Source organism: Semicossyphus pulcher, unplaced genomic scaffold, assembly GCF_022749685.1.
Source record: "Semicossyphus pulcher isolate SPU_LCO1_2020_fin unplaced genomic scaffold, fSemPul1.0.p SCAF_19, whole genome shotgun sequence".
Classification (NCBI taxonomy): Eukaryota; Metazoa; Chordata; class Actinopteri; order Labriformes; family Labridae; genus Semicossyphus; species Semicossyphus pulcher.
The window spans coordinates 9,955,282-9,980,950 of NW_027211692.1; the positions used below are offsets into that span (position 1 = coordinate 9,955,282).

The following is a 25,669-nucleotide window of genomic DNA, read 5'->3' on the forward strand; positions in this document are numbered from 1 at the left end:
ACATTCAAGAAGTGGATTAAGCCACCTTCACCCATTAGATTTATAAGCTATAACCAGACGTCTACGGTTGTCTCCCTTTGTTGCAGTTGACTGTTTGCCTTCATCTGAGCGTCCAATTTGTTTCTTTTTCTTTTCTTGTTTCATTTTCACTTATTTTTGAAGTTGTATCTGTAGTCATCCATCTTTTCTTTGTTTGTTCAGCCATAGTAGATTACTGTTTACTCGCAACACTTGCAGAGACCGGAAAAGCAGCCGCTTAGCTCCGCCTACCCTCTCTGGCAGACCAACCACTGCTGGGTGATGGAAAACGCGTCACTAACTGGGCGCCGATTGTGATTTTTTCCACGTCAGTCTCACCAGACACCCAGTCTGTAATACTGCAAATACAAAGGCTTTCATCAGTGGGCCATAGGCTCAATCACCATTGTGTTACCTCATTCGGCCATAGACTTAATAGACATTTATTTAAATGAAAATCTTTAAGATTATATCTTAAAATTTGGCATTTTGGTCGCTTGGTTTTATAAAGACAGAGACCACATTTGGATGAGAAGAAGGATATGCATTTTTTGCCTCTTTCCAGATTAAGAGGTAGTGTTGCAAATAATTATCACAGGTAGCCACACCCTAAAGCATACCCCGCTTCATTATCCATTTAACTTCAAATTGGGCCATAATTTAGAAAAATAAACATCATGCTGTATTAGATTAGAGTTGAAACCAGTGAATGAGACCATAAACTCAACAGCAAAATGTTTACTGAGGTTATAAAGTGAGAGGCAGGGTCTCTGCTATGGGTCTGAGGTCTTTTGTGACCATCGGAGTCGCCCCCTGGTGGCCACATGAAAGAGTGCAGGTTTAAGGCACTTGTGCTTTAGCTTACAACTCAGAGGCTGTGTCCATTTCGTATATATACAGTTCATGAGATGTACAGATAGATGGATAGATAGACATTGCCATGCTGCTTGCATGGCTAATAGCTGTAGATAAGATTTTGATAATTGCAGACATAATAATGACTTTACTAATTGCAGTTATTAACATTAGCACGAGCCACGTATCAAAGAACTAGTTCTTGAAAAGCCACAGTATGAGGTGCATATATAGTATTTCTTAAATACATTGAAGAAAGAAAAATACTCAGTACATTTTTATAAGTAACTATTTAATGAATAAGTTTACTGGACCCGATTTATGCAGCTATAAAACAGACAGGATTTTGGATTTCAGCCCTCCAGCGAAACACTAATTAACCCTGACAATATGGTTTGAAACCTCCCGTCAATACTGATTTGACCGGCCGAATTTAGTAATCTTTTTTCCACTTCCAAGATTTGGGCAGTTGCAGCCAAGCTCAACACAGCCCACTCTCTGCTGCTTAGAGAGAACACTTAGCCTATTGACACAGACTCTGCAAAGTGCTTCAGGCTCTTCCAGTACACACACGCGCTTACAGAATGGTACACCAACACTTCCCTCAGCATCAGATTATCTAAAAATACACAAATGGCTCAGGCCTACTTACTGTTACCAGGTTCATAACAGACCATGCCTGTTTAAAAATGTGAAACACTAAATGCAGTCTGACAAGTGTGACGGGAAGAAACTGACCAGCGGCACTGAGCGTGATGTTAATCTGGTGTGAGTGGTGCTGTTTATGAGAGTGTAGTGTTAAATCTCTGTACCCAGCCCTCTGTTTGCTGTTACTGAATCTTTTTCTCTGGCATTAAACTCACTAAAAGCAGAACATAACCCGAGACTGAAGTCATACAAGGGATCTGCTTAACCTCAAGAGCTCTTTGACTTGTGCCGCAGCCAAAGAGCACTCTGTAAATCACTTAATGAATTCACTTTGATCATGAATAGCTGCTTATTAGGGTATAAATCCTGCATCATAACAAGAGTGCATGTTCAGGCTGGGACAGGACTGCGGAGAGGTCTTTGATCCATGCTGGCCCAGCTTCTGTATTTCTTTACTAACAGCCTGATGGATATAAAAAAAAAAAATCCCAAGGCCTCAAATCAGGAATGTAATCTCTTTTATGCCCGAGGTTACATCCCGAGTATTAAAATATGAATTATTAACTCACTTATCCAGATTTACACTGCCGGCTCATTACATCGCTGTATTTCACTGCAAACGTGAAAACCTTATCTAAACAGACAGATGGAAACTGTCGATGTTACATTTATAGCTCAGGCCGTTACTATTAATTAGGGATGCACGATATGAGGATATTTTGCCAATATACGATATGCCGACAATTTCCAACACTCTTTATCGATTTCAATACTCATATATTAGGTACTTTTTCCATCTAATTGCAGAGAACATCAAGTCTCCCCTGTAGTGTAATTGATATCATGCCTGCTCTTATTGTAGTTGCCCACTGGCAGATTACATTTGTAGTGTTGAATGAATGAGATTTGGCCCCTCCTCGCATGACCGATGCTGAGCACAACCTTGCTGTCCGTTTTGGAAACTTTGAAATACTGCCGTACCTCAGACATCTTGCACCCTTCTTCACGCTTTTTTTAAAAATTAGTTTTTGGGCCTTTATTGAGAGAGGACCGTGGATAATGTTGGAAACAGGGGATGACACGTGGTGAAGGGTCGAGGGCGGGAGTTGAACCTGGGGCCGCTGCATCAAGCACTATAGCTTCTATATATGGCCGCTGATTTAACCACTGAGCCAAACCGATGCCATTAAAGCATTGTTTTATCGGCGGGAAATATCAGCAGAAATCAAGCCATTATCTGCAGATACCGATAATGTGCCGCTAACATCGTGCATCCCTACTATTAATATTTCTGTTAAAAGATAAGGCAGTCATATTCCATATTCTTGTTCATATATGTCTTGCAGTCCAACAGAGTCGCTCATTGATGTGTTCTTAATCATTTCTGGATATTAACAGATCTTTGACACAGGTAATAAGGAACTGTGTGAAAAACATGTTTTAATAGGTATAAAAGTGAGGCCTTTTTATGGGTTAATAATGAATATTTTGAGTAGAACTGCCAACATTTCCACAACAGGTCCAAATAAACATGTTTATTTGGTGCTACTTGTTTAATCCTGTTTCCCTGCTTGTAAGTCAAATCGAACCATTATTGACAATAACACCTGAACACATTCCCTAAATGTTAGATAACCCCACCTTTAGCAAAATGTAAAATATAATACCATTCCATCTTTTCCAATTTTGTACAGTCCCTTGATGGTCTGATAAATCCATTGGTGGTTTTGGCCTTTCAAATGGAAGTATTAAAAAATACATATATATATTCCAACATTTATAATTCAGAAAAATATTTTTTAAAAACAGCAACATAGATGTTTATTTTTCACCTTTCACAATGTGCTGCATACAAATATTAAAATGTACAAAAGTAAAAAAAAAACATGAATAAAAACAAAAGCAAATTCTATCATAGTTGGTGAGAAAAGATGCGTAATTTTCCTTTCTCTTAGATGTGCTCCAAAAAAAGAAGCAGCAGTCAATTCAGGACAGGGAGGAGGGAGGGGTCTCCTCGTGATGCAGACAGTCTGAGGCGCGAGTCAATGATCAATCAATGAGCCTGCAGCCGACAGGATTCTTCCTGGGCCAGGTGGTGGATACCCCACCATCCCTCTTCAAGCTGTCTGTACTGCCGCGCTTCAAGCAACTGCAGAGGTGGATGAGCTATTGCAGCACAAAACGCCCACAGAAAGAGCCGACAGCACAGGTTTGTTGATGTCTAACGGAGCACAAAACAGAACAGCGCTGCAGGGAGAAGCCCTCAGTGAAGTTTAGAAGAACAAAAGGAATCTGCTGTATTTTTCTGGTCTTTCCCTGAGTTGTTCGTCAGACCTAATCCGTCCATTTCAGTCTGCAGAACTATTGCCTGAGCTCTCCTCACCTGCTGCTTTCCAGTTTTTCCTCTTCTTCTTTGAGTATGGCCCTGAGTCTAAGTCTTTGTGGGAGTTCTGCTTTCGCTTTTTGCGACTGTGAGTCCGTCTCTCCCTTTCTTCTTCATCATTACCGTCCTCCGAGCTGCTGTCCTCGTCCCTCCCTCTGGTTTTGGCACTTTTCTTGTTTTTATGTCGACTTTTAGTCTTTTTCCTCCGCTGCTTGTCTTTGGCGTCGCTGCTGTCATCACTGCTGCTTGATGACTCAGCTTTCTTACGTTTTCCCTCCTCGTCTTTCTTCTTCTTTTTCTTTTTCTTCTTTCGAGATTTTTTTGATCGTTTCGATAAGCTCGCTTCTGTGTCAGACTTTGACCTTTTCATTTTGTGGTGCCCAATCTTCTTATTGGCCCTGTTTTTTTCACTGAATAAAGAAAAAAGAAACAAAATATATTAAGTCTAGACGGAGCATTTGTAAGGTCACGACACAATGCTCTAAAGGGGCAATCAACCAAGTAAAACATCAGGATCAGTTTACATGCACATTGGTACAACTAGGGATGGTATCGTTAAGAACGGTATTACTACTCTTATCGATACTTTCAGGGTTTTCTTATCGGTTCTTTTTGATATTTTTTAAGAAAAAAAACAAAGAAATTACGAACAAATTAAGATTGCTTTATTTTGTGAAATGTAAAATAAACAATTGTAATATAACAATTATTATAAACTATGAGCAAGGGAGTCGAAAACTGTGCATGTCTCTGCTTGTATATGAGGCACTTTAAACAGCCGTTTGGACAGTTCGAATCGCTGAATGTGTAGTGCTCTCTGCCATCGTCACGAGCAGGAACTCGTGTGCGCGTGCATGTGTGTATGTATGTATGTATGTGTGTGCATGCTGTAGCGTGGGTGAGAGAAAGCTGCACCCGCCCCTCGCACACAGGCTCCGCGAGAAAGATCTCTCTTCTGGATTGGGAATATGCATCACAGACAAATGTCTTAATCTTATAGCAAGTTAGAAACAGTTTATGAGATTAAATGTGCAAAATAAAGTTTTTGTAGCAATAATAAACAGGAAACTTATTTTCTGTATTTTTCCAGCACCAGAAGCAGAACCGATAATGTTAAAAGTTTATCAATAATGTGTTATTTCATAATTCAGCTCTGGGGTCCGTTTAATACCGGGTGTTGGTACCCAACAATAGGTACAACTTACTCTTAGAAGTTTTCTAAATCATGAAATAAATGAATCCTTCATGATGTCATCAGTGTTATCTCAACTTTGGTTTGCAGACATTGTTTTTTTTAACAGTCTGCTTTAAAAAACTTCTGCACAACATTCACATAATATCAGATGGATGGTAAAGATGCAAAAGATTTTCATGCCAACGCCTGGCAAGTCAAGATGTAATGATTACAGAGCTTGTTCTGTGAGGATTCAAGTCCTCTGCATTGATTATTTAACATCATATTTATTTGCTTTCAGAAGAATCAGTGCTTCCTAATCGGAAGATTCAAACTTTTATTTTCCATTACTTTGATACAACATAAATATATGTTGTAATATGGGGGAGTGTAGGATCCAGATTTCTGGAAGCTAGACCCATAGTACTGACAAAAAGCCAATGCTAAGTCTCTGGATCGCCGCTTTACAATCTGATGTCCTGTTTATTTGATGCAATGCTGCTTCTTTTCTGCTTACCGATCACTGTCAAACTCCTCCGGGTAAAGCTCCTTGAAGCCACTGTGTCCCCACCTGTGATGTGAATATTTAAGATTACATTTGTCAGTCTCTTCTAAATCACCTATATTTACATAATCGGGTCCATCAGTGTGCACTGCCCCTTATAAATAGTGAGAATAAAAATAAGGAAACTAATTCTCTTTCTTCTATTTACCTTCAAAAATGTAACACTGAGATTTTTCAAAGTAAAGCTAAAACACATTTAGTCAAAGATTAAATCATACACTGTACCTGTCAGGATCTTTGGCCTCAAATTCATACAGCTTGCGGGTCCAGTATCGGGCCTCTCTGTCATCATGTTCCGACGCTCGCTCTCCACTTCCACCTATGTCTCTACGTTGACCTGGCACTCGATCACAGTGCATACTTGCCCTGGAAAAACAACATTCAACAATAAATCAAATACAAACATGTTGTACAGTAACAGCTCTCTAAACTGAGAGCTACATAATGAAACATTCTCCCTCATGATCTTTGTGTAACCTGTTCTTAAATGAATCTGGGATTCAAACATTCAAATGTCTTACCTGTCGGTGTCTGGCAAATGTTTGGGGTGGGACGTCTGCGTTTCCCAGCCTCGCATTTTCCACATCTCCATCTCCTCCTGGATCTGAAGTGGGTCAACAAAAGTAAGTACATTAAAGACTCCACAGACACACGCACACTCTCACCCACACATACTATTTCAATGCTTTACATCAAAGCATCCAGGATTTAAATATTTACTGAGGTTACATACATGCCTTTGGACTTTGAGTAACGGATATAAGTCTGAGGAACTGCAGTATTTCTTTGAGTTATACAATTATCAATCGTAGTAAGTTGTAAAATCTAACATAAAAACTTTCACAAAGACAGGATTTATTGCCAGGCTGTTGTATGAGGCTAAAAAAAAGTTTTAATTGCACCTTATACACAGGAGTATGTTTCACAAACGCACCTTGTTGTGGGCATCAGTGTGGCGGATTACATTCCTCAACAGTGTCTTTCCCATCGACTGCTTTGACATGATGACACCTGACATGAGACACATGTAAGTCATATCGTTGGTTAATGAGCTTAAATAAAAGATTGATAAGGGAGATCATCTTCTGACAACATAGTAACAGTAATTCCTCTGTAAAATGAACACTAAACATCACCTGTTAGCCTAGCTCGTTAGCTAACACGCCTGGAAGCAACTAGATTAACGTGTATTAAATCTACTCTGTGCAGGTTTTCTTGACAACATCAAACTAAAAATACTACTCCAAAACTTCCTCCTTCATTTCGCAAATTTGTACAGACTGTACCTTTCCAAAACGAGTAGCATTCAACAAGGACAAAACACAGCTCACAGCCTCAAACGGTACTTCCGGTCTTGTGAGACGTAACGTTGTCGCACAATCTACGTCACTGATTTCTGAAAAAGCGGAACTGTGATTGGTCCAATAGTCCGCCAATCATCGCAGCAGAAGTTGTGGACTGTTCCAGGTGGCGGATTTTCAACACTGAAAATCTTAGACCGGTAAATTAAACGATCTAAGTAAAACTAAAAATATAGCAGAAGCCCGTGACTATTTAGTTATATATATATATATATATATATATATATATATATATATATATATATATATATATATATATATGTATATAATTGAAAATTCTTAAATATAACAAATAAGACCATTCATTCTGAAGAACTACTAAAATCTACAGCTAACTAGCAATATTGTATAGCCTCATTAAGTCAAATGGCTCTCTGTAATGTCAAAGTGATGCTCATGATGCCCAACAGAGTCAGCACTATAGCTAATTGTTTTGGTTAGCAGCAGGACCCAGATATTTTTCTGTAGTTTGCAGACTGAACAAGGAGAGAACCAAACATAGCAGGTGGAAGGAAGAAGAGGAAGAGGACACTTAGGGGAAGATCATGTTGCTGTTTCTGCTATACGTAAGTAAGCTCCTAAATTGTTTGCTAATAAGTTAGACGTAGCAAATTGATAAGCTATATCCTGGCTCTGTGACTTTGTTTAGGAATTTCTCTGCAGGACATTTTGTGACCAACATGTCTAATGTCTGTGTTTACATGTCATAACACAAAAAATAGTATGAATGCAAATGACAGTAAGAATCACAATCAGATATGCTTCCGGATAAATTTTTACATGAGAAATTTGCCTTAGTTTGATGGTTCTTAAAATGAATAAAAAAGGGAGGTATGGAAAGAAATACACATGGAAAATAAATATTTACAATACATGATATGAAAAAAATAAAACTGCATAAAAGGTGTGTACAAAATGTGCAAAATATTGACCACAGTGCAAATATAAAGTACTCACTGTACAGAGATTAAGCAAATGTCCGAAAGATGTGAATTACATGCTTAGAAAAGATGATTTTTGAGTTGTTTGAAGTCTAGAAACATCCAAGCTATTGCTGTCCCACTTAGTCAGATATAAATAGAAAGACAATTCAAAACTCTACAGTAAAAAATAACATCTTATATTTTCTCCCTGAGTCCTAACCTGTATTTATATCTGACCCAAATACAACAAACTTCATCTACACTCTGCACAACGTCCTCAGAGGGGCACAGTACCGGGATGCTATAAACAGCAGGCGTTTACTGCAAGATCATCCATCCATTCAGGGTTAGATCAGCAGTTCTGGCAGTATGCACATACATATTGGAAGACTGCTCACTTTGTAATAACTAATAAGGCATTTCAGCTTATTAGGACTACCCTAAAGTTATTCAAGCCGGTATTTTAAAGGCTCAACATGATAAAGAGTAAGCGCTACTTAATTAAGGGCAGCCTAATTAGTGTTTTTTATAAGTAGTCAACTAGGTTACATACATGAAGCTGCTCCATATTACCACTGATAGAATATGACTGTTATGCCTCCAATACAACCCAGGGGGAATCAAACTTTCATCTCATTCTATGTATATATGTCAGACCTAATTTAGATCCGTGCCTGTCAGCTTTATGGCACAGTGTCATCTGCTCTGTAGCAGATATAGGGTTTAAAATAGGCAGAGACTCAATCTTACAAATTCCACTTTGAAGCTGCTGCTCAGATGCAGAACTAGGCTGCAGGAGTTTCTCAAGACCGGCCTTGGTGAGCTTTGATACCACACTGACAGAAACAGGCGTGTTTTTTTGAACTGTAAAGCTAGACCTCGTTGGATTTTGTTTATTTCTCCTTATCCATCAATCAACTTTTGTCAGGAGGATTGATGCTCACGTCCTTCAAGTTTTCACGTCAATCACCGCTGATTATTTTTGACCCGAATCATAGACAGCTGATAAACAAGAAGAATATGTTTCATTTTTCATCTTTTTATTTATTTTCTCTCAAAATAGATCACAGGTTCACACTTCACTTCTTTGTTGGTTCACACAAGTCAAACCAGATTAGGAGCAGTTGTGTCAAAGTAGTTTAATGTATAGCCTAACTACCGGAGCTCTGATACTGAACTGCTAAAAACAATGGTTATCATTTCACAATAAGCCTGACACTTCTTGTGTATGAAAGCAGAGAAAGAAGCAGATGAATGCAGTGAGTAGTGATTAAAAGTAACTACATTTATTCTCTACTAAAGGTACTTTTTACTTTAGGTGCCTTTTTCACATTTCAATGGTTTTATATTTTCCTTAATACAAATGTACCTTACAAATATTTTATTTATGTTGCATGAATGGGCTATATGGCAGTGCAATGGTTAGCGCTGTCGCCTCACAGCTAGAAGGTTCTTGGTTTAAATCCCTGGGTTAGTTTGAGCAGGTTTTAGTGAAATGTGTTAAAATGTTTGGCTTTAGGCTTGAATACAAGTGGATCCGAGGTTTCTAAAGATGCTAAAGATTTTTTATTTTCTTTTATAGTTAAAGATTAAATCTCGAAGAATTCAGTTTTGTTCTCTTTGGCGCCTCTAATGGCGATAACAAGACGTCTACGGTTGTCTCCCTCTGTTATGGTTGTAACTCTTGATTTTCCTCGCTTTCTTTTTAGACTGTTTGCCTTCATCTGAGCGTCCAATTTGTTTCTTTTTCTTTGGATTTTCACGTATTTTTGAAGTTGTATCTGTATTCATCGATCTTTTCTTTGTTTGTTCAGCCATAGTAGATTACTGTTTACTCGCAACACTTGCAGAGAGCGGACAAGCAGCCGCTTAGCTCCGCCTACCCTCTCTGGCAGATCAGCCACTGCTGGGTGATGGAAAACGCGTCACTAACTGGGCGCCGCTTGGGATTTTTTCCGGCAAAGTCGCCACAGACACCCAGTCTGCAATACTGCAAATACAAAGGCTTTCATCAGTGGGCCATAGGCTCAATCACCATTGTGTTACCTCATTCGGAGATAGATAGAGACTTAACAGACATTTATTTACGTAAAAAAATCTTCAAGATTATTACTTTAACTATTTAACTAAATTAAAACAAACAAAAAGTCTTGATTATATGAAGATTAAACTGTTATTATAAATTTGACTATTTTAAGATTATTACTGAGCAAACTGGCTTATTTCAACAGTTGTTAAAGGCACAGACTGGTAGACGTTTTGTGTTGACAGAGACTTCCAATCATTTTTTAAATCTTCAGCGTCATCAAAAAGAACCTGACCAGCCACAGACTTTATTTCAACAACAAAAATAAATGTGATTTCAGGGGACAGAATCAGTCTGTGCTTCATAAATCTGTTTGAAGGTCACTGAAATACCAGAGATTTGTAACTCTTTCTTCACAGCATGCAAAATAATGCTCCACAATCAGAATCCATTGTGACCATCCAAACAATCTGTTCTATTTCAGAAACTCATTTGATTTACAAATTGGCTGACTGCACGCCGTCCCTGTGGCAAACCGGCTTTCTTCTCACCTCCCCAGCGGTGGAATGACTTTCCCTACGCGCCCTGAGCAGCAAAGTCACTCCGTATGTATCATCCACGCATGGATAGAATAGAAACAGTGTGTTTTCCCTTATTCCCTTCATCACATCATTGTCTGCTGATTGTTCATTGTCTCCCCGTTCTGTACCTGAGTTTGTCCTTGTCTTTTTAAAGTTGTAGCAAAAATATTAAGGGAGAATCTCAGGAGAAGAAACTATGTCAAATACAGGAAAGCTGTTTGGGGTAAGGTTTTTCAGGAAGCTACTGAATTTGCCAAACTAACACTAACACTCTATGGAGCAGCTCCTCCTGCCTAATATTAATGCAACTTATTCTTTTGAATATAGATGGGTCTGAACATTAATATATCTTAATACCATGTGCCGTGCGTAAATTCAACACCAAATGCACCGATCACTGCGGACGGTAACCCTTTCGATTGTGTCGTGGAGCTTACCGAGAAGTCTCCTCAGTAAGAACAATGCATGCAGCAAAGACATCAGCGTAAGTCTCAGGAGAGCTCGCAGCACATTTGCAAGCCTTCAAAACATCTGGAAGTCAAAGCAGTACAGCCTAAAAACCATGATCAGAGTGTACAACAGCAATGTTAAATCAGTTCTGCTGTATGGCTCAGAATGCTGGTGAGTGGTTGAGAGCGACATGAAAATGATCAATGCGTTCCTCAACAGATGTCTTCGCAAGATATGTCGCATCTTTTTGCCAGAAAAGATCTCCAATCAGGACCTGTACAAAAACTGTCCCAATGTGGTGCTGGAAATTAAATATCGACGTCTCCGATGGCTCAGAATGCACCAGGACCGCATTCCTGAAGTAGCCTCGAGGTGGACTCCACCTGGGAAGAGGAAACAAGGGAGGCCAAAAACAACCTGGCGGAGAACTGTGATCTCAGAACTGAAAACAGCCAACCTAACTCGGGGCGAGGCACAACATGCCGCACAGGATAGGCCAAGATGGAAGCAGATAGTTTCAGCCTTATGTTCTGCTGGGAACCAAGAGGATTAAGCAAGTTAGGTAAGTTATTCTTTGGAAACAATACTTAGAGGTAGTTATTTTTTCTATTATGTTGCATGAGCCCAGTTTGAATTAAGCCAATTAATCCTTCCATTGGACAGGTGGACGTGCACACCACTTATTTCACTTGGTTGGTAGAATCTGCCTACTGTGATGTCACCCACTGGTTATGTAGCCCCGTTATAAAACCTCTGGTTTGGCATTTTAGCCCAATGAATTTTGGGGTTTTTTGGAGCTTGAAGTGACAATATTTTGGATGCTGTATGTGGAAGAAGACGTGAAACTAGCCATTGAGCCCATACATTAATAAAGAAAATATTTATTGAGCTGATTATGATGTTAGAAATACCTGTAGGGTCTTTCTCATAAGCCTACATGCAACTTATAGTCGACTTAACTCACGATTATTTACATCTTCAAATGTCTTGTTTTGTCCAGAACCATATAAAAAGATATTCAGTTTAAAAAGTATTTTCACCCACTCATCAATGATCATTGTGTGTCATAAATGTAGCCGACAACTAACTGAGTAATCGCTCCAGCTTTAGTCCGTTCCCCGTGTGGGACATCTAGTCTTTGCTTCTGCAGTTTGGTATACTAGCCTATATGTACAGTGTTATTCTACTGCTGCTTTACTCTGGTCTACATACTGTACATGTCCATGGCTGTATAGGACCCCTCACCACTTAGGTAGTTAATTGGAGCATGTGCTGATGGCACTCATACAAGTCACTTTGTGCGTGGTTGCAGAACTGCTTGCTGCCACGTAGAGACTGACCGTATTTCACACCATGACACCAGCGACATTTCTAACAGCTTAATGACAGAGTGCTTGGCTGAAACGCCTTTGAAAAGAGCACTTTACACTACAGCAGCACATGTCAGAGACAACCTTTTGTTTCTGTTGCCTGCTGCTCAAATCGCAATCCTGACACTTTGTGCATTTTGGTTTCATCTAATGGCTCTGAAATTTCAGGGCTCTCTAAAAATAGTGTTTTAAGGCTTCCTCTCACACTTGCAGCAAATATGGTTTTTGCTGCAAGCAGTGCACAACAATGAGTAATGTGAAAAGAGCTGTAATTGTAGTCAAATGTTTGCATTCCATAAATACCATTTTCTGTTTGCTTATTGTTAAGTAGCCTCCTCTGTCTGTGTAAATATATCATTAATATCTCATATGTTGCAGCTTGTGTGGTGTGTTGTTGTTCTTGTTGTGCAAGCCTGTGATTTTGTCAACAAACAAAAAGACTTCCATATGTGGGTTCTGAATTTAGCTGCGGTTTCATACAGTAAAACAAAAACAGCAAAGGGACAGGAGAGAGAAGGAGAAAATATCTCTCCTCCTCCGCCTCCTCCTTGTGAAAGGAGAGAGCAGAGGGGAAAGGAGGGAGGAGGAACGAAGGAAAGAGAGGGGGGGAGGGTAAACACACCCAGACAGAGCCATGTCTGACATCCTCGCTCAGTGAAAAGAAGGAAGGACTGCTACAAAGCCAGAGCGACCGAGCAGAAGGGACAGAGGGGGAAAGGAGGGAGGGAGGGCTGAGGGAATAAATGCAAACAGACCGGCGGAGAAAAAGATGCACAAGAGCTGCATCAGTTCTTGTCCGCAAGGAACAAAAAACATTGTGTTCGTGAATGGGAGCTGGTGTGTGCAATGAGAAACCAGGCAGACTTCAGTCGCTGGTGTTGCTGAGCACCAATCCTCTCTCCCCCTGTCTCTCTCTCTCTCTCTGTCTGTCTGTCTGTGCCAGCTACGACCTGAGCCCGGGTATGATTTAGGGGAAGGGTTCAGGGATTTGCAGCTTTATGTTTTAGGAATATGCAGCTGGAGAGGATTTGAACGTGCTGTTATTTCTGATTGAACACAGTGTGCGACGTGGAGGCTCCACTGGCTGTGCTTTCAGGGCTGCTCCCCTCCCCGCCGCTTCTGGCTGTGTTTGGGCGATGGTCCTGACTGAGAAGCAGAGCATCACCCAGATGCCGGGCTCCGACTGTATGGGAGGTTAAGCCTGTAAATACCAGCATGGGAGCCAAACAGATGAAATGGTAAGCGCTGATTTTTTATTATCACTTTAACATAAATGGCGCTCGGGGCTGCTATTTTTGTCTGCTAGTGCATCAGTAGCAGAAAAATACAACACATTAGGCCTAAATTCAGAAGACTTTACATTATCTAAATAATCATGAATAACATAAGTGTCTTTGTGTTAGTGTTAGTAATCAATTTCACCATAACAATGGGGCTCTGAATCCCTAACTGTGCAGGTATTGTTCACTGTTTACAGTGCAGTAGGTGTGGGTGTGTCCATGTATCTGCCTGTCGTGCTGGGCTGCTATTGCCTAGCAACAACAGTCCAACTTCCACTACCGGCTCGTCCATTTCACGATTCAGATGAAGATTATACATTTAAAAATTATATTACAAAAACAATTTTTAATTTGTGTTCCTTACAATTTCACAAAGCTTCCTTCTGGCCTGTGAATATTTTAAAAAGCGGCCATCTTTTCCAGATTTGCACAGAGTTCACCAGACTAGCAGCTTACTGTAACGGGCTAATCATTTTAAATAATTTCTAAAAATAAGTTACTGGTAAATGTGTAGACTTTCCTTTTGTAAAAACACCTAACTGTAATGCTAAGTTGCTGAATTAGAAGTATGAGTCCTGCATTTACAATTAAGCCAAAGAACAGAAGTATTAACAGCAAAATATACTTAAAGTATCAAAAGTGAAACCAAGTCCTCTGCGCATATTTCATGGGACATTAATAGATTTGTTTTTCATGTAACAACATTTTTTAGAAGATCCACCGGTATATTCTCGTTGTATTTCAGATTCTGCATGCTGGGTGTTGTTGGGATGTAGAATGGGCGAAACCACAAGCTGTTTGTACAGCTATGGCGCCAATTTCAAATATAATTGCTTCTATCGATTACAGAGAACACCAGCTTTGACTGACAGTGGCTTTTTCCAGGGGCAAATTGCTCCTTTAATTTGATGCTGCTCAAAGTTGTTTAACGTTTACGACTTTTCCCCAATTTATTTAGTTAAATATTGGATAATTTTACCTTTAATTTACCTTTTTCTGACACTTGACAGGTTATTGAACCAAACTGTGAAGTTCAGAGAGTTGACTCTTTTTGGTTGAACTGCTAACAATTCATTTGACACAAGACAAGAGGCCTCGAGCTTATGAAGCTTTTTTGTAAGGAGTCACTAAAAACACTTTTTTAATCTTTTACTATCATTTTATTTCATTTGAGTACTTTGTCATGTTTTAATGTAAGTAGTAACAAGTAACCAGTAACTGTCAGATAAATCTGAAGGAGTAAAAAGTGCAGTGTTTCCCTCTGAAATGTAGTAAAGCAGATGTACAACAGCATAGTAAAGGAATTACTCATTCAAAGTATCTGTAACTGGAGTGGATGTAGTTAGTAACTTTCCAACGCTGCTGATCAAATGATGTTAATCTGTTGGACTAAAGCTCATCTCTTGCAAATCCCGGCGCTAATCTTTGGCTAACCCATATGTTCCAAATCTATCTGGAGCCTTTGTATTAGTTCTTTTTGTGCAACAGTTTAGCAGCTAGTGTCTAAAGTAAATGTGTTGGTTTATTGACCTGATGCTCCCTGAGACAATGACAGAGGATATCTCGATAATGTCATCACTGCAACGACAAGATTAGTGGGAGGCCGCTGCTTTGATCTCCTTTGCAGAAAGACTTAGGGATAATCACAGCAGCATCTGATAAGACGCTCGGCTGACGTGACCTGGTGCAATTACTCTTCCTGAGAGGCACGGAAGACACTATCTCAAGTTTCTCGCTTTGCTGAATCAACTTTTTCATGTGAGCAAACTCTGCTAAAAGTTTGAATGATTTTTGACTTTTCTGTGGATAATTCCAGAGGCAAGACGGTCAGTCACAAATAAGATCCAGATGGGAATATCTGATCGTCTTTTTTAGTACTTTAAAGTGGCAAAGGGCTGAGAAGGGTGACGGGGTGGGAGGCGGGACGTGTGATGCAGGAGTTGGTCAGTGACTTTGATTAGAGAGCGTTAACACTCTTTACATTTCATGACTTAAGACCTTATCGTCTTAGAACATTTAATTCACATCTCAAAAACATGATAAAGTGTGCACTACCTCTTTGAAATAGTGTAACTATAAATCTATTGCCATCATCAGATCATTTTTTTAGTCCAATACTGACAATTCTTTTTATACTATTTAAGAGCAATCGTGATCATACTAAAATACCTGTAAAATATGTCCAACAACCTCAATTCTGCTTTGTTTCTGGTGCAAATTACCAAATGTTAGCATGCTAACATGCCAAACAAGATGGTGTACACAGCATCATACCTGCTTAAAGTGCATGCAGCATGTTAGCATTGCCGTTTTAAGCATCTAGCGTGCCGATATTAGCATTTAGCTCAAAATTAGGAAGCATATGTTCCCAAGGTTCATTGTTTCTTAAAGCCTGGCCCACACTACAAGATGTTTAAAATCTGAATAGACCAGATACATAGATAGATAGATAGATAGATACATAGATAGATAGATAGATAGATAGATACATAGATAGATAGATACATAGATAGATAGATAGATAGATAGATAGATAGATACATAGATAGATAGATAGATACATAGATAGATACATAGATAGATAGATAGATAGATAGATAGATAGATACTTTATTGTTCCTGAGGGAAGTTTAGGGACCCCACACATGACAATATGAACTCATAGTCGGACTCTGTTTGTTAGAGATTCCATTCTCGAACAAACACAGTCAGACTCAAAACACTGGAAATCTCGCGGTCAGACACGACTTTAGAGTAAACAAACATTGCGGACGATGGACAGGAAGAATTGGCGATGATAGCTTTTGCTTTTAGATGATTGAAAATTCAGGAAGAAAAAGGACAAACTGGGTGAAGTGGTGGAGACAGCGTGAACATGGGCTGTACATGTTACTTTACGCTTCGTGTTTGCTTTTGTCACCATGGCTGCGGTTGTTGTGCCTCCTTTTTCAGTCAGCTTGCTTCCCCATCGTTTCGGCCAAAAATCAGCCAGATTACCTTGTAGTGCGTACCTCGCTTTACTCAATATCCTCTTAGTATGACTCATTAAGAAAACCTTTCAAAGGGTCTCAAGGTCTTGAAACTGTAACCTCAATTTTTAAGCAGTTTTCTTGACTTACGACACCATATTCATATTTCCACAGTAACTAAACAGATTTTTACCGTTTGAACTGCACTTAAAACCTCCATCTTCCTTTGTTCTTTTGCAGTTTGGACTGCAAAAGAACAGCCCCTACCAATCTCTTCAGATGTTAGTACAAAGTTGTCTATGAGCAGCCTTACAAAGCTGCTAGCATGATCATAGTCTGTTTGGTGGCGCTGAGACAGAACTTATGTGCACAGTATTACAAGCAGTCACAGGATTATGAACACAATTATACCATGAGGCTGTGAACTCCAAATTGATGGATAATACGAGTGTAACTGTTCGTGTGGAGTAAAGCTATTAGATAAGCAGAAAATCTCATCAGCTACTATCTAAATCTTGCAGCATATGTATGGAACTAACATGTTCGACTGTGCAGCAGCGATCCCTCAGGGGATTCCCTGCTTTGTAAACACAGTTTTATCCCACAGTTAAGTCCACAGTTATTTTTGTCCTTGCGAGTTTCTTGGCCTCGGGGGCAGCGTGATGAGTTGTGATACTTCTCTGTCCCTTCTCTGGCAAAGATTTTAGATCTGTTTCCGCAGACGCAGGCTTGTTTTCCCAGGCGGACACAGAGGCATAAAGAAGGAATCCCCTGCTAAAGGACCATGCATAATGCCATAGGTCGCAGGTCACAGTGGCTGCATCCTATTTCCACAAACACAGTAAAGTAAATATGACAGCCGGCACGAACCTAAGGCTGCTCCAGATGCTCTGAGAAAACACAAAACATATATTCATACAAGCTGCAAGAAAACCAGGCGTTCAGAAACCATACTGGGGTTATGTTTTGAAATAAAGGCCGAAGGCGGAGCAAACTATGTCAAGAATTTCCTGTGGTAAAAAATGACAGAGCTGCGTGCATTCCTGCTCCTGCTGTGTGTTTTCTGAACAGGTTTCAATCCTGTCCTGTCTTGTGTTTTCATAAATTCTCTTAAACAGACGTGAAACGCTGTATTTTTATGGGCACTATGTTTTCAAAACGGATATGGTTTAAAATATTTAGCCCAGATGGGATTAATTCACATTTTGATGCTGCTTTGGGAGATATTAAAGCGTACATCTCCATTTTATGCAGCTAGGTTTATTTATTGCCATTTGTTTGGCAGGAGATGCAAACACACTCACTCCTGCCTGTGCCTGCCATCTGTTTCAGCCTCAGCTCAGCCAGCCCAGCTCACTCCCCCAAAGAGGAGTATGTTATCACCCAGGCCACTGACACCCCCAAAGAGGAGACACTCCACGATCAGTCTGAGGACCGGGGGGAACCTCGGGAAGACAAATCTGAGCTGACAGAGAAGAAATCTGTCGCAGGTTGGTTGGCTGCACATCAACTCTTGTAGAGCGAGGCATGATGCGATGAATCCCTCCAAATACAACAAACCTCCCTCCCTTGTCTGATCTCGTCTGCTTTCCTCTCTTCCGTCCAGAGGAGGTGTCTCTGTGCGGATTGTGTCCCTCCCTCGGGCAGGATGTGCAGGAGGAGGAGAAGTCCTGGGAGGAGCAGCTGGACGCCCACCAGGAGCAGCTGGAGAAGGAGATGCAGGAGGCCAGGAGGATGGTGTTCCGCCTACAGGTAAGGCTGGTGATTGACTTTAAAACAAAGTACTGTGATGCTGCATGAACTGAGGGCACACGGACTACACAGGCACCACAGGAAGATGACAACACAAATATAACGGCTGTCCCTGACGCTTTACAGCAACTCGGACTCAAAAATAAATAAATATATAAACAAAAATGCATTTCAGTCTCATCCAGATTGATTTTTAAGACGAGATTCGCTCTAGACTCTATGGCTCTGTTAAAACATTAGGCAAATAAAGGACGCGTCAAATCCCTTCCGCTACTCGCGGTACATCAAGGCACATGATGATCTCCAGAATGACTAATCAGATCTCTTTTTGTCCCTTTAAATATCACACGATTTTTCATTTCCTCAACAGCTGGTCAGGCTGACAATCTAATCTCGATTCTTCTGCTGTAAAATCAATAAGCAGCTGTTCCAATATTAAAGCGTGTATGCAAATTAATCTCTCTATAAGACATCTTTGACACCTGCTGCCAAATGAATGAATTGAAAATATATGTTCATTAAACAGGGATATAAGATAAAGGATACACTAAGTAATAGACAATATTTTAGTAATTAATATTTGGGAATATCGACCCAGACATAATATGTGACTTTACGTAAAAGTATCACCTTAAAGACCCCCTCTTCATGTGATGTTTCTCATGTGCTACAAGACATATCAGGGACAACATCAGCAGTCATCTCCATGGCTGGGCCTGTCTGCTTTTAAACTGCAGTGTACCAAGGACAGGCTGAACAACACGTTTTCAGATTGGCAGGTTTGAGACGTCACAGACCTAAGGAGCCAATCCCGTTACTGGATGGGGTGACGCTATGCATATCATTATGTGCAACATATGGCAACCACTTCGGCGATGTGCGAGCCAGCTGTAGCTGTCATTGTAATTTTTGCAAACTCACTACTGACTACTAACATTAACTTTACTACTACTGATTACATTTCAAGCTAGCAAAGTTTCAACAAGTTGCCACTAAACGATGGCAGAGACGTGTTTTGTTTTCCCGATGGAGGGGGCGGTTGGGATTGTGCATAGTGGGCGGGGCCTATGCAGATTCAGGAATATTTAATGAGGCAGAAGGAGGAGATGCCTTGGGAGGATATTTACAAGGTAATTAAACATATTTGACACAATTTATTATTTCAAGCAGAGCATTTTATATTCTTAAAACATGACTGGAGCTGGTCTTTAAACTTCCTGCTTACAGGTGACAATATTACCATATTATATTACCATATAACAGTGCTTATGCTGCTCATCATATAAAAGTAGACAGCCCATTCAAAAATACTGCATCTGCTATTTTCCATATTTATACCATTCACTTTTATCTAAATATAAAGTAATAAGTCATTATATTTTGAACTAAGGATAATATATTTGCATGTGTGGAGTCCTCCTTGTATACAACTATATTCTTGATATTGGAGCAACAACAAGTCCACACACTGTGCAGTACCTACAAAAACAGTGTGAAGCAACTTTAAACATTTTATCGCCTGTAGGCTTTGACAAATATGGAAATTAATGAGAATGAAAATTTATATTTTATGTAAAAAAGTAAACAACTAAAGGTTGAACTACTGATATCGAGTGTGTTAGTCAGTAACATCAGTTGTGTAGATGTGAATGTAAGGTGTTGTGAATCAGAAGCAAAACAAGAGCCAAACAAATGCAACACCGTCCAGGTGCTGGCTGGGATGAGTCCAGGTGTGAATCGGAGCCAGAGAAAAGCTGGAGCCGGGCTTTTATTTCCTGGAAGCTCTGGGCCCAGGTGATCTGAATCTGGCCGACACATATCACAGTACCTGGTAAACCACACCGGCTTGTTAGTGTGTTGGGCAGAGACAGCCACACACAAATAACCTTCGCTGCCCACTCCACAGCCCTTACTGTCATGTGTAATACATGTCCAAAGCTAATGCAGTGCTCATGCCTGATGACCAGTTCTGCCTTCTCCTGTTTGCCAGAGTTCAGATTAGTGAAACAAACGTACAGGATTATACATATTAGATTCTACGTTTCCAGACCTCTGAATCACCACCCACATCTCGGATCTGTTCCGCTATTCAGATGAATAAAGTGAAACAAAAAACTGTTGCTTTTAAGCTCTTATTTTCCCACAATAACCCTCAAGGATTTAGATGAATAAATATAGTTTCACGCTACAAAACAACAGAAAGAAAGTGGGCTGACTCTGATGCCTTCTGGTCTGCAATTGAAATTAAACTCTTGGTAAATGCAATACAAATAATGCACAAGAAAGTGATAAGAAAATAGAACGGGAAAAAGATACTATTAAGCAAACAAGCAGATTGGTTAATATTAAACAGACACTGAAAAAAAGCCTTGTAATTAAGGTTTTTATTTATACTTTGGATTTACTTATGTAGGTAGATGTGTGCTGTCTTTGTGTACTTCTGCAGGCTTTTCATATTTTAATTTGATACAGTTCATCTCCGTTTAATTCACTGGAGTTATCATTTGAAACATATTGTGCAGCCAAGCATAAAAATCCCCAAACTGCCGTATTTACAAATACAAATACAGAAATAAATCTGGCTTCTCTGCCATGCATATTTAATAAGAGTGCTTACAGGCCTTCAAACTGTGTCTATATATGTCAGTGTGTGTGTATCTTTGTCCTCAGGCTCTGCTGCTCCATGGCTCGCTCCCCGAGGAGGACCAGGACGGATCTGTGAGCTTCGGCGATAACCGGGCCAACGCCGAACAGCAGCTGGTACAGTGCCCTCTCTCTGCTAACTGGAGAACAGAACAAGTTGCTCTCCGCTCTGTGTGAAGTGTCAGTGTCAGGCCTTCTGTTGTGATGATGTTTGCAGCCATCACTCCTCTCCACAGCGGCTACAGTAGCGCAGTATTGGATCTCTCTGATCTGCTGGCCCGCTGTCATGCGGCCCCACTGCCTCCTCATACGTTCTGACATTTTTCCATTCTCTAATTATGCCGCTCATACCCTCTCTCCCTTTGAAGGTCCTAATCCGCAGTCGTCTGGACCAAAGCGTGGAGGAAGCCCTTGATCTGAAGGTACAGTAAGTAAATGTAATTAGGTTTAATATAGATGAGCTGCCATGCAAGGAGACCCTTTCTCTAATGTCTCTGTTCGTTTGTGTGGCTCTTAGAGGGAGCTCCTGAGACACAAACAGGAGGCACGCCACCTTCAGGCCATTAAGGTAAACCTCTAATTTTGTCCTTGGAGTGTGAATTAAACCGGATTAAAGGATATAATTCAATCTGCTCCTCTCTTGTGTGAGCTCAAAGTGACGATTCTTCACTTCCTAGCACAGACGCTATTTATATTTTTCCTTTCTTTATAAAGGTAATGAAGTGTAGAGGTGAGTGTAGCTGTCCGTGAAGCAGGTGGATGCTGCTGTATCTGTATTCAGGTCTCCTCTGGACGCTTCTTTGATCCCCCTGTCTTTCTCATTAGGATGCTCTGCAGCAGCGCCTGGCAGTGCAGGAAGACGCCGTGCTGCAGCTAAAGCAGGAACTACTGAGGAACAACATGGCCAAAGATCAGCTGGAAGGGGAAAATGTGAGACAAGTGATGATTTCCGTTTGGCACTATAAAATATTTCACCTGCCCGACCCGGTGGACGCAGGTTTTATCATGACGATGTATCTGTTTGCAGGCCGAGCTCAAACACAAGCTGAGCGAAAGGAACAAATTCCTCAGTGAATATGAGGTATCGTCTTTAATTATTTACACCTCAGTGCATTCTCTGGGTACGTTAATGCATGTACAGACTTCTGTCATTCGTCTCTCTTGTCACAACAGCAGCAACTCGGGAGGAAGGACAGAATACTGCAGCAGCAGCAGCAAAAGCTCGACGAGGCTCAACAGAAAGCACATGAAGGCGGGCGAGGACGGGTAGGGATCATGCCTCCTTTCAACAACAATATATGTTTAAATGTAAGGTTCATATATACTACATACAAAAATCAGCCGCCCCTGTTTACGCATTTCCATGTACTGTTGTTTATTTTGCAGTCATTCAGGAGTGAAAGCGGTGGTTACAGTAACTCGGTGGCTTCGACTTCTCCTGCAGCATTCCAACACAGTTCTCCAGTACGTTACCGTTCAGTCTGTAATCAGGACTGTCAAATGCTGTTTGTAGTGTTGATATTGACGGATCCTTCTATGGAAGCTCAGTTTCAAACATATATATAGTATGTATATATATTAAAATGTTTTTAAAATTATGTACCACAAATTAGGGCTGAACGATTTTTTAAATATATCTAATTGCGATTATTATGACTGATATTGAGATTTTGATATTTTCATTTTAAATCATGACTATAGTGTGTTTTCTGCAGGGATCTGTACCAAACAAAGATATTTCATACTTACGTCTGTGTATGATGTGTAGGCCAGCACATCTCTGCAGCACAGTATTTAAATGAAAATGGTAATTTGACACACATTTCATCTTTATTAAGTATTGTGCCTCCTGCGATTTGGAAATTGCAGCAGGCCATATTGCAATTCCAGTTAAATCTTGATTAATTGTTCAGCCCTACCACAAATATTGATAGGGGAATAAGTCAAAATCATGTAAGATGTTTTTAATAAGATAAGTGAAAATGATATGATAAATTATGAGGCACAAACTCAAAATTTCACATTAAAGTCAAAATATTTAGAAACTCTACATTAATGAATAACTGAACAAGGTCAGGATGATGGGATAGGATAATTGTGGTTAGGAATCATTTTTAATCAATCGTTATGACTACTTCAGAACTAATAGATAAATAATCTCACAATTTTTTGTTGGAATTTTGACTTAAACTGACAATTTCAAAAATTTCAGTTTCATTCACTTGGGCGCCCCCTAGTGGCAATATATATAGTAATTATGGGAACACTCTTCCCAATTTATCCAGGCGTCTATGGCTGGCTCCCTTTGTCACGGTTGTAAATCTTGATTTTCCTCGCAGGATGGTTGCTTTCCTTTTTAGACTGTTTGCCTTCATCTGAGCAGATTTTCACTTATTTTTGAAGTTGTATCTGTAGTCATCGATCTGTCATTGCTTTTTCAGCCATAGTAGATTACTGTTTACTCGCAACATTTACAGAAACCGGAAAAGCAGCCGCTTAGCTCCGCCTACCCTCTCTGGCCGACCAGCCACTGCTGGGTGATGGAAAACGCGTCACTAACTGTGACACCCAGTCCATAATACTGCAAATGCAAAGGCTTTCATCAGAGGGCCATAGGCTCAATCACCATTGTGTTACCTCATTCGGCAATAGATGGTGACTTAACAGACATTTATTTAAATTCAGATCTTCAAGATTATCTCTTTAAGCTAAATTTGTTGCTTGTAATGTCACCATTTTTGACGTAACTTTTTCAAATGCGTCCATACTTATCGCCTTAATATGACAAACAAAACTGTCCGAATATAAAGAAGCTGTTTGTCACAGGGGGAGGAGCTGCAGCTGGTCAGGGAGGCTCTGCGTAGTTTGAGGGACAGCTTTTCTGGCCATGACCCCCAACATCACACCTTGGACACCCTGGAGCAGGGCGTGGCCAGTCTCATGGACCGCTTACACTCGGTGGACACCCAGCGCAGACAGGACAGAGGGGTACACAATCGCACACACACATGCAGAGTAAATAATCCCATCTGTCACCTGATGAACGATGAGTCAACAGCAGATGACATTTGACTGTTTACCTTGAGTGTTTGCCTCTTCTTCTAGGAGGAATTTAAATCTCCAGGACGCAGAGCCAACTCCACAGACCGTGACTCCTGGCCGCCGAGCTCAAGTGAGACAAACAGAATCTTTGTTTTGTTTGGGATTTGTCATCCTCTGCAACATCTCTAGTCTGGGTGTTAAATCAAATTGTGCCATTCAATCACGCTGCTGTGTATGGAGAGGGTATTATTTGCAGTGAGGCTGGAGCTGTTTCAGACTCTTGTTTTGAAAAACAGTGTTTTTGTTTTTATTCCCAGAAATGGCACACTCGCACAGCAGCCCCGGGTTGGACACGGCCGTCTCCACTAAAGTGCTTTACTTCACCGATCGCTCGCTTACTCCGTTTCTGATAAACATCCCTAAAAGGTTAAAAAAAGCACTTTCTGATGGGCTTATATAACAGTGTTTTTGTTATTTCCCTTATTATATTGTGCATACATTTAATCAGGCATTACTAGAGCTGCTTTTCAGTATCTGTGCTGGTTAAACTTCTATCCTAGACAAGCTTAATATCTATGTGGGCGTATGTGGGCATGGATCATGACTGACAGTGTGCTTTCACAGGCTGGGTGAGGTGACACTGCGAGACTTCAAGGCTGCTGTGGACAGGCAAGGCAGCTTCAGATACCACTTCAAGGCCCTTGACCCAGAGTTTGGCACAGTGAAAGAGGAGGTAGGCGTGGGAGTAAAATTACAGCCCCTGCTTCTTTTCACATCAGCGTCTGAAGCCAAATATGAGATGCCAGTTATAGAGCAGGATATGCTAATAATAGCCGTGGCTGCACGGCACTTCAAAACACTGCAGGTGGACTCATTTCCATCTCAGAGAATTCAATAACACTGTCCGCACCTTTGTGCATTATAGATGCGAGTTTTTCTTGGATATGTAAATGCGGGATGTTTGCTGTTCAGGTGTTTCAGGACGGAGCGTTCGTGCCTGGCTGGGAGGGGAAGATTGTAGCGTGGGTGGAGGAGGACCACGGAGAGAGGAGGTAGAGCTGAAAACCAGAGATCACCACTACAGACCTCAGTAGCTCCCACTGGACCAGGATTCCACTGAAAATACTTGTGATGCCATAACAGAAATAGTTATAATACACTTAACTGGGACCAATATAATTTACACCACTTTCGATACAAAGACATGTTTTAAAATGAATGTTTAATATGAAGAATTGGACTCGACATTACGGTGCCACTTTTATTTACTACAGGAATGGATATTAGACATTGTTTGAAGCTCATTACTTATACTATGGGCCTGCCAATTAATGGTCAGTAATATGATACTTGAAACTGAATTATCAAAGAAAAGTAATGTGATTTACAAACACATGTTATACGCTGTGCTTTTAAAAGCTGTAATCAGTGCATAATATTCAAACCTTAAAATAAAAGTGTTTACTGACATTTTTCACATGTTCCAGATTGCCAAATAGTGTTGTTGTTGTGCTGCATCAATTTTGATGTTTTAATAAACATGAATTATTGCATGCATCATTTTGTTGTCAATTACTCCCCGGGCGCACCGTAATGACACTGTACACCAGCTCCTAGCTATTATGCACC

The 25,669-nt window shown here is 40.4% G+C and overlaps 2 protein-coding genes across 4 annotated transcripts; one reads left to right on the forward strand and one right to left on the reverse strand.

Annotated features, from left to right (window-relative positions):
* Positions 1 to 2,946: 2,946 nt before the first annotated feature.
* nkapd1 (NKAP domain containing 1) lies at positions 2,947 to 6,993 on the reverse strand. 2 transcript variants are annotated; one of them, XM_069668695.1, is made up of 6 exons: positions 6,930 to 6,993; positions 6,578 to 6,654; positions 6,165 to 6,247; positions 5,869 to 6,009; positions 5,596 to 5,649; positions 2,947 to 4,314 (listed from the first exon to the last, which is right to left on the reverse strand). In XM_069668695.1, the coding sequence occupies exons 2-6, from the start codon at positions 6,644 to 6,646 to the stop codon at positions 3,870 to 3,872; spliced, it is 792 nt and encodes a 263-aa protein (XP_069524796.1). In that variant the 5' UTR covers positions 6,647 to 6,654; positions 6,930 to 6,993; the 3' UTR covers positions 2,947 to 3,869. The 2 variants fall into 2 exon arrangements, with proteins under 2 accessions (XP_069524796.1, XP_069524797.1); XM_069668696.1 differs by lacking the exon at positions 6,930 to 6,993 and adding an exon at positions 6,780 to 6,916.
* A 5,978-nt stretch (positions 6,994 to 12,971) lies between these two features.
* Positions 12,972 to 25,595, forward strand: dixdc1a (DIX domain containing 1a). 2 transcript variants are annotated; one of them, XM_069668692.1, is made up of 16 exons: positions 12,972 to 13,314; positions 13,415 to 13,592; positions 17,936 to 18,093; positions 18,210 to 18,355; positions 21,026 to 21,115; positions 21,367 to 21,420; positions 21,516 to 21,566; positions 21,824 to 21,928; positions 22,026 to 22,079; positions 22,172 to 22,264; positions 22,385 to 22,462; positions 23,825 to 24,013; positions 24,104 to 24,170; positions 24,358 to 24,466; positions 24,665 to 24,773; positions 25,013 to 25,595. In XM_069668692.1, the coding sequence occupies exons 2-16, from the start codon at positions 13,570 to 13,572 to the stop codon at positions 25,094 to 25,096; spliced, it is 1,410 nt and encodes a 469-aa protein (XP_069524793.1). In that variant the 5' UTR covers positions 12,972 to 13,314; positions 13,415 to 13,569; the 3' UTR covers positions 25,097 to 25,595. The 2 variants fall into 2 exon arrangements, with proteins under 2 accessions (XP_069524793.1, XP_069524794.1); XM_069668693.1 differs by having other exon boundaries at positions 23,825 to 23,986.
* The last annotated feature ends 74 nt before the right edge of the window (positions 25,596 to 25,669 follow it).

What these genes read in the sequence shown, in the direction of transcription:
- nkapd1 (XM_069668695.1), bottom strand. Translation starts at nt 6,646, where the DNA reads ATGTCAAAGCAGTCGATGGGAAAGACACTGTTGAGGAATGTAATCCGC. An exon ending in CATTTGCCAGACACCGACAG is followed by an intron (nt 6,010 to 6,164) that starts GTAAGACATTTG and finishes TTGTTTTTCCAG; the next exon opens with GGCAAGTATGCACTGTGATC. An exon ending in GAGGCCAAAGATCCTGACAG is followed by an intron (nt 5,650 to 5,868) that starts GTACAGTGTATG and finishes TTCACATCACAG; the next exon opens with GTGGGGACACAGTGGCTTCA.
- dixdc1a (XM_069668692.1), top strand. Translation starts at nt 13,570, where the DNA reads ATGGGAGCCAAACAGATGAAATG. An exon ending in GGAGCCAAACAGATGAAATG is followed by an intron (nt 13,593 to 17,935) that starts GTAAGCGCTGAT and finishes CATCTGTTTCAG; the next exon opens with CCTCAGCTCAGCCAGCCCAG. An exon ending in AGAGAAGAAATCTGTCGCAG is followed by an intron (nt 18,094 to 18,209) that starts GTTGGTTGGCTG and finishes TCTTCCGTCCAG; the next exon opens with AGGAGGTGTCTCTGTGCGGA.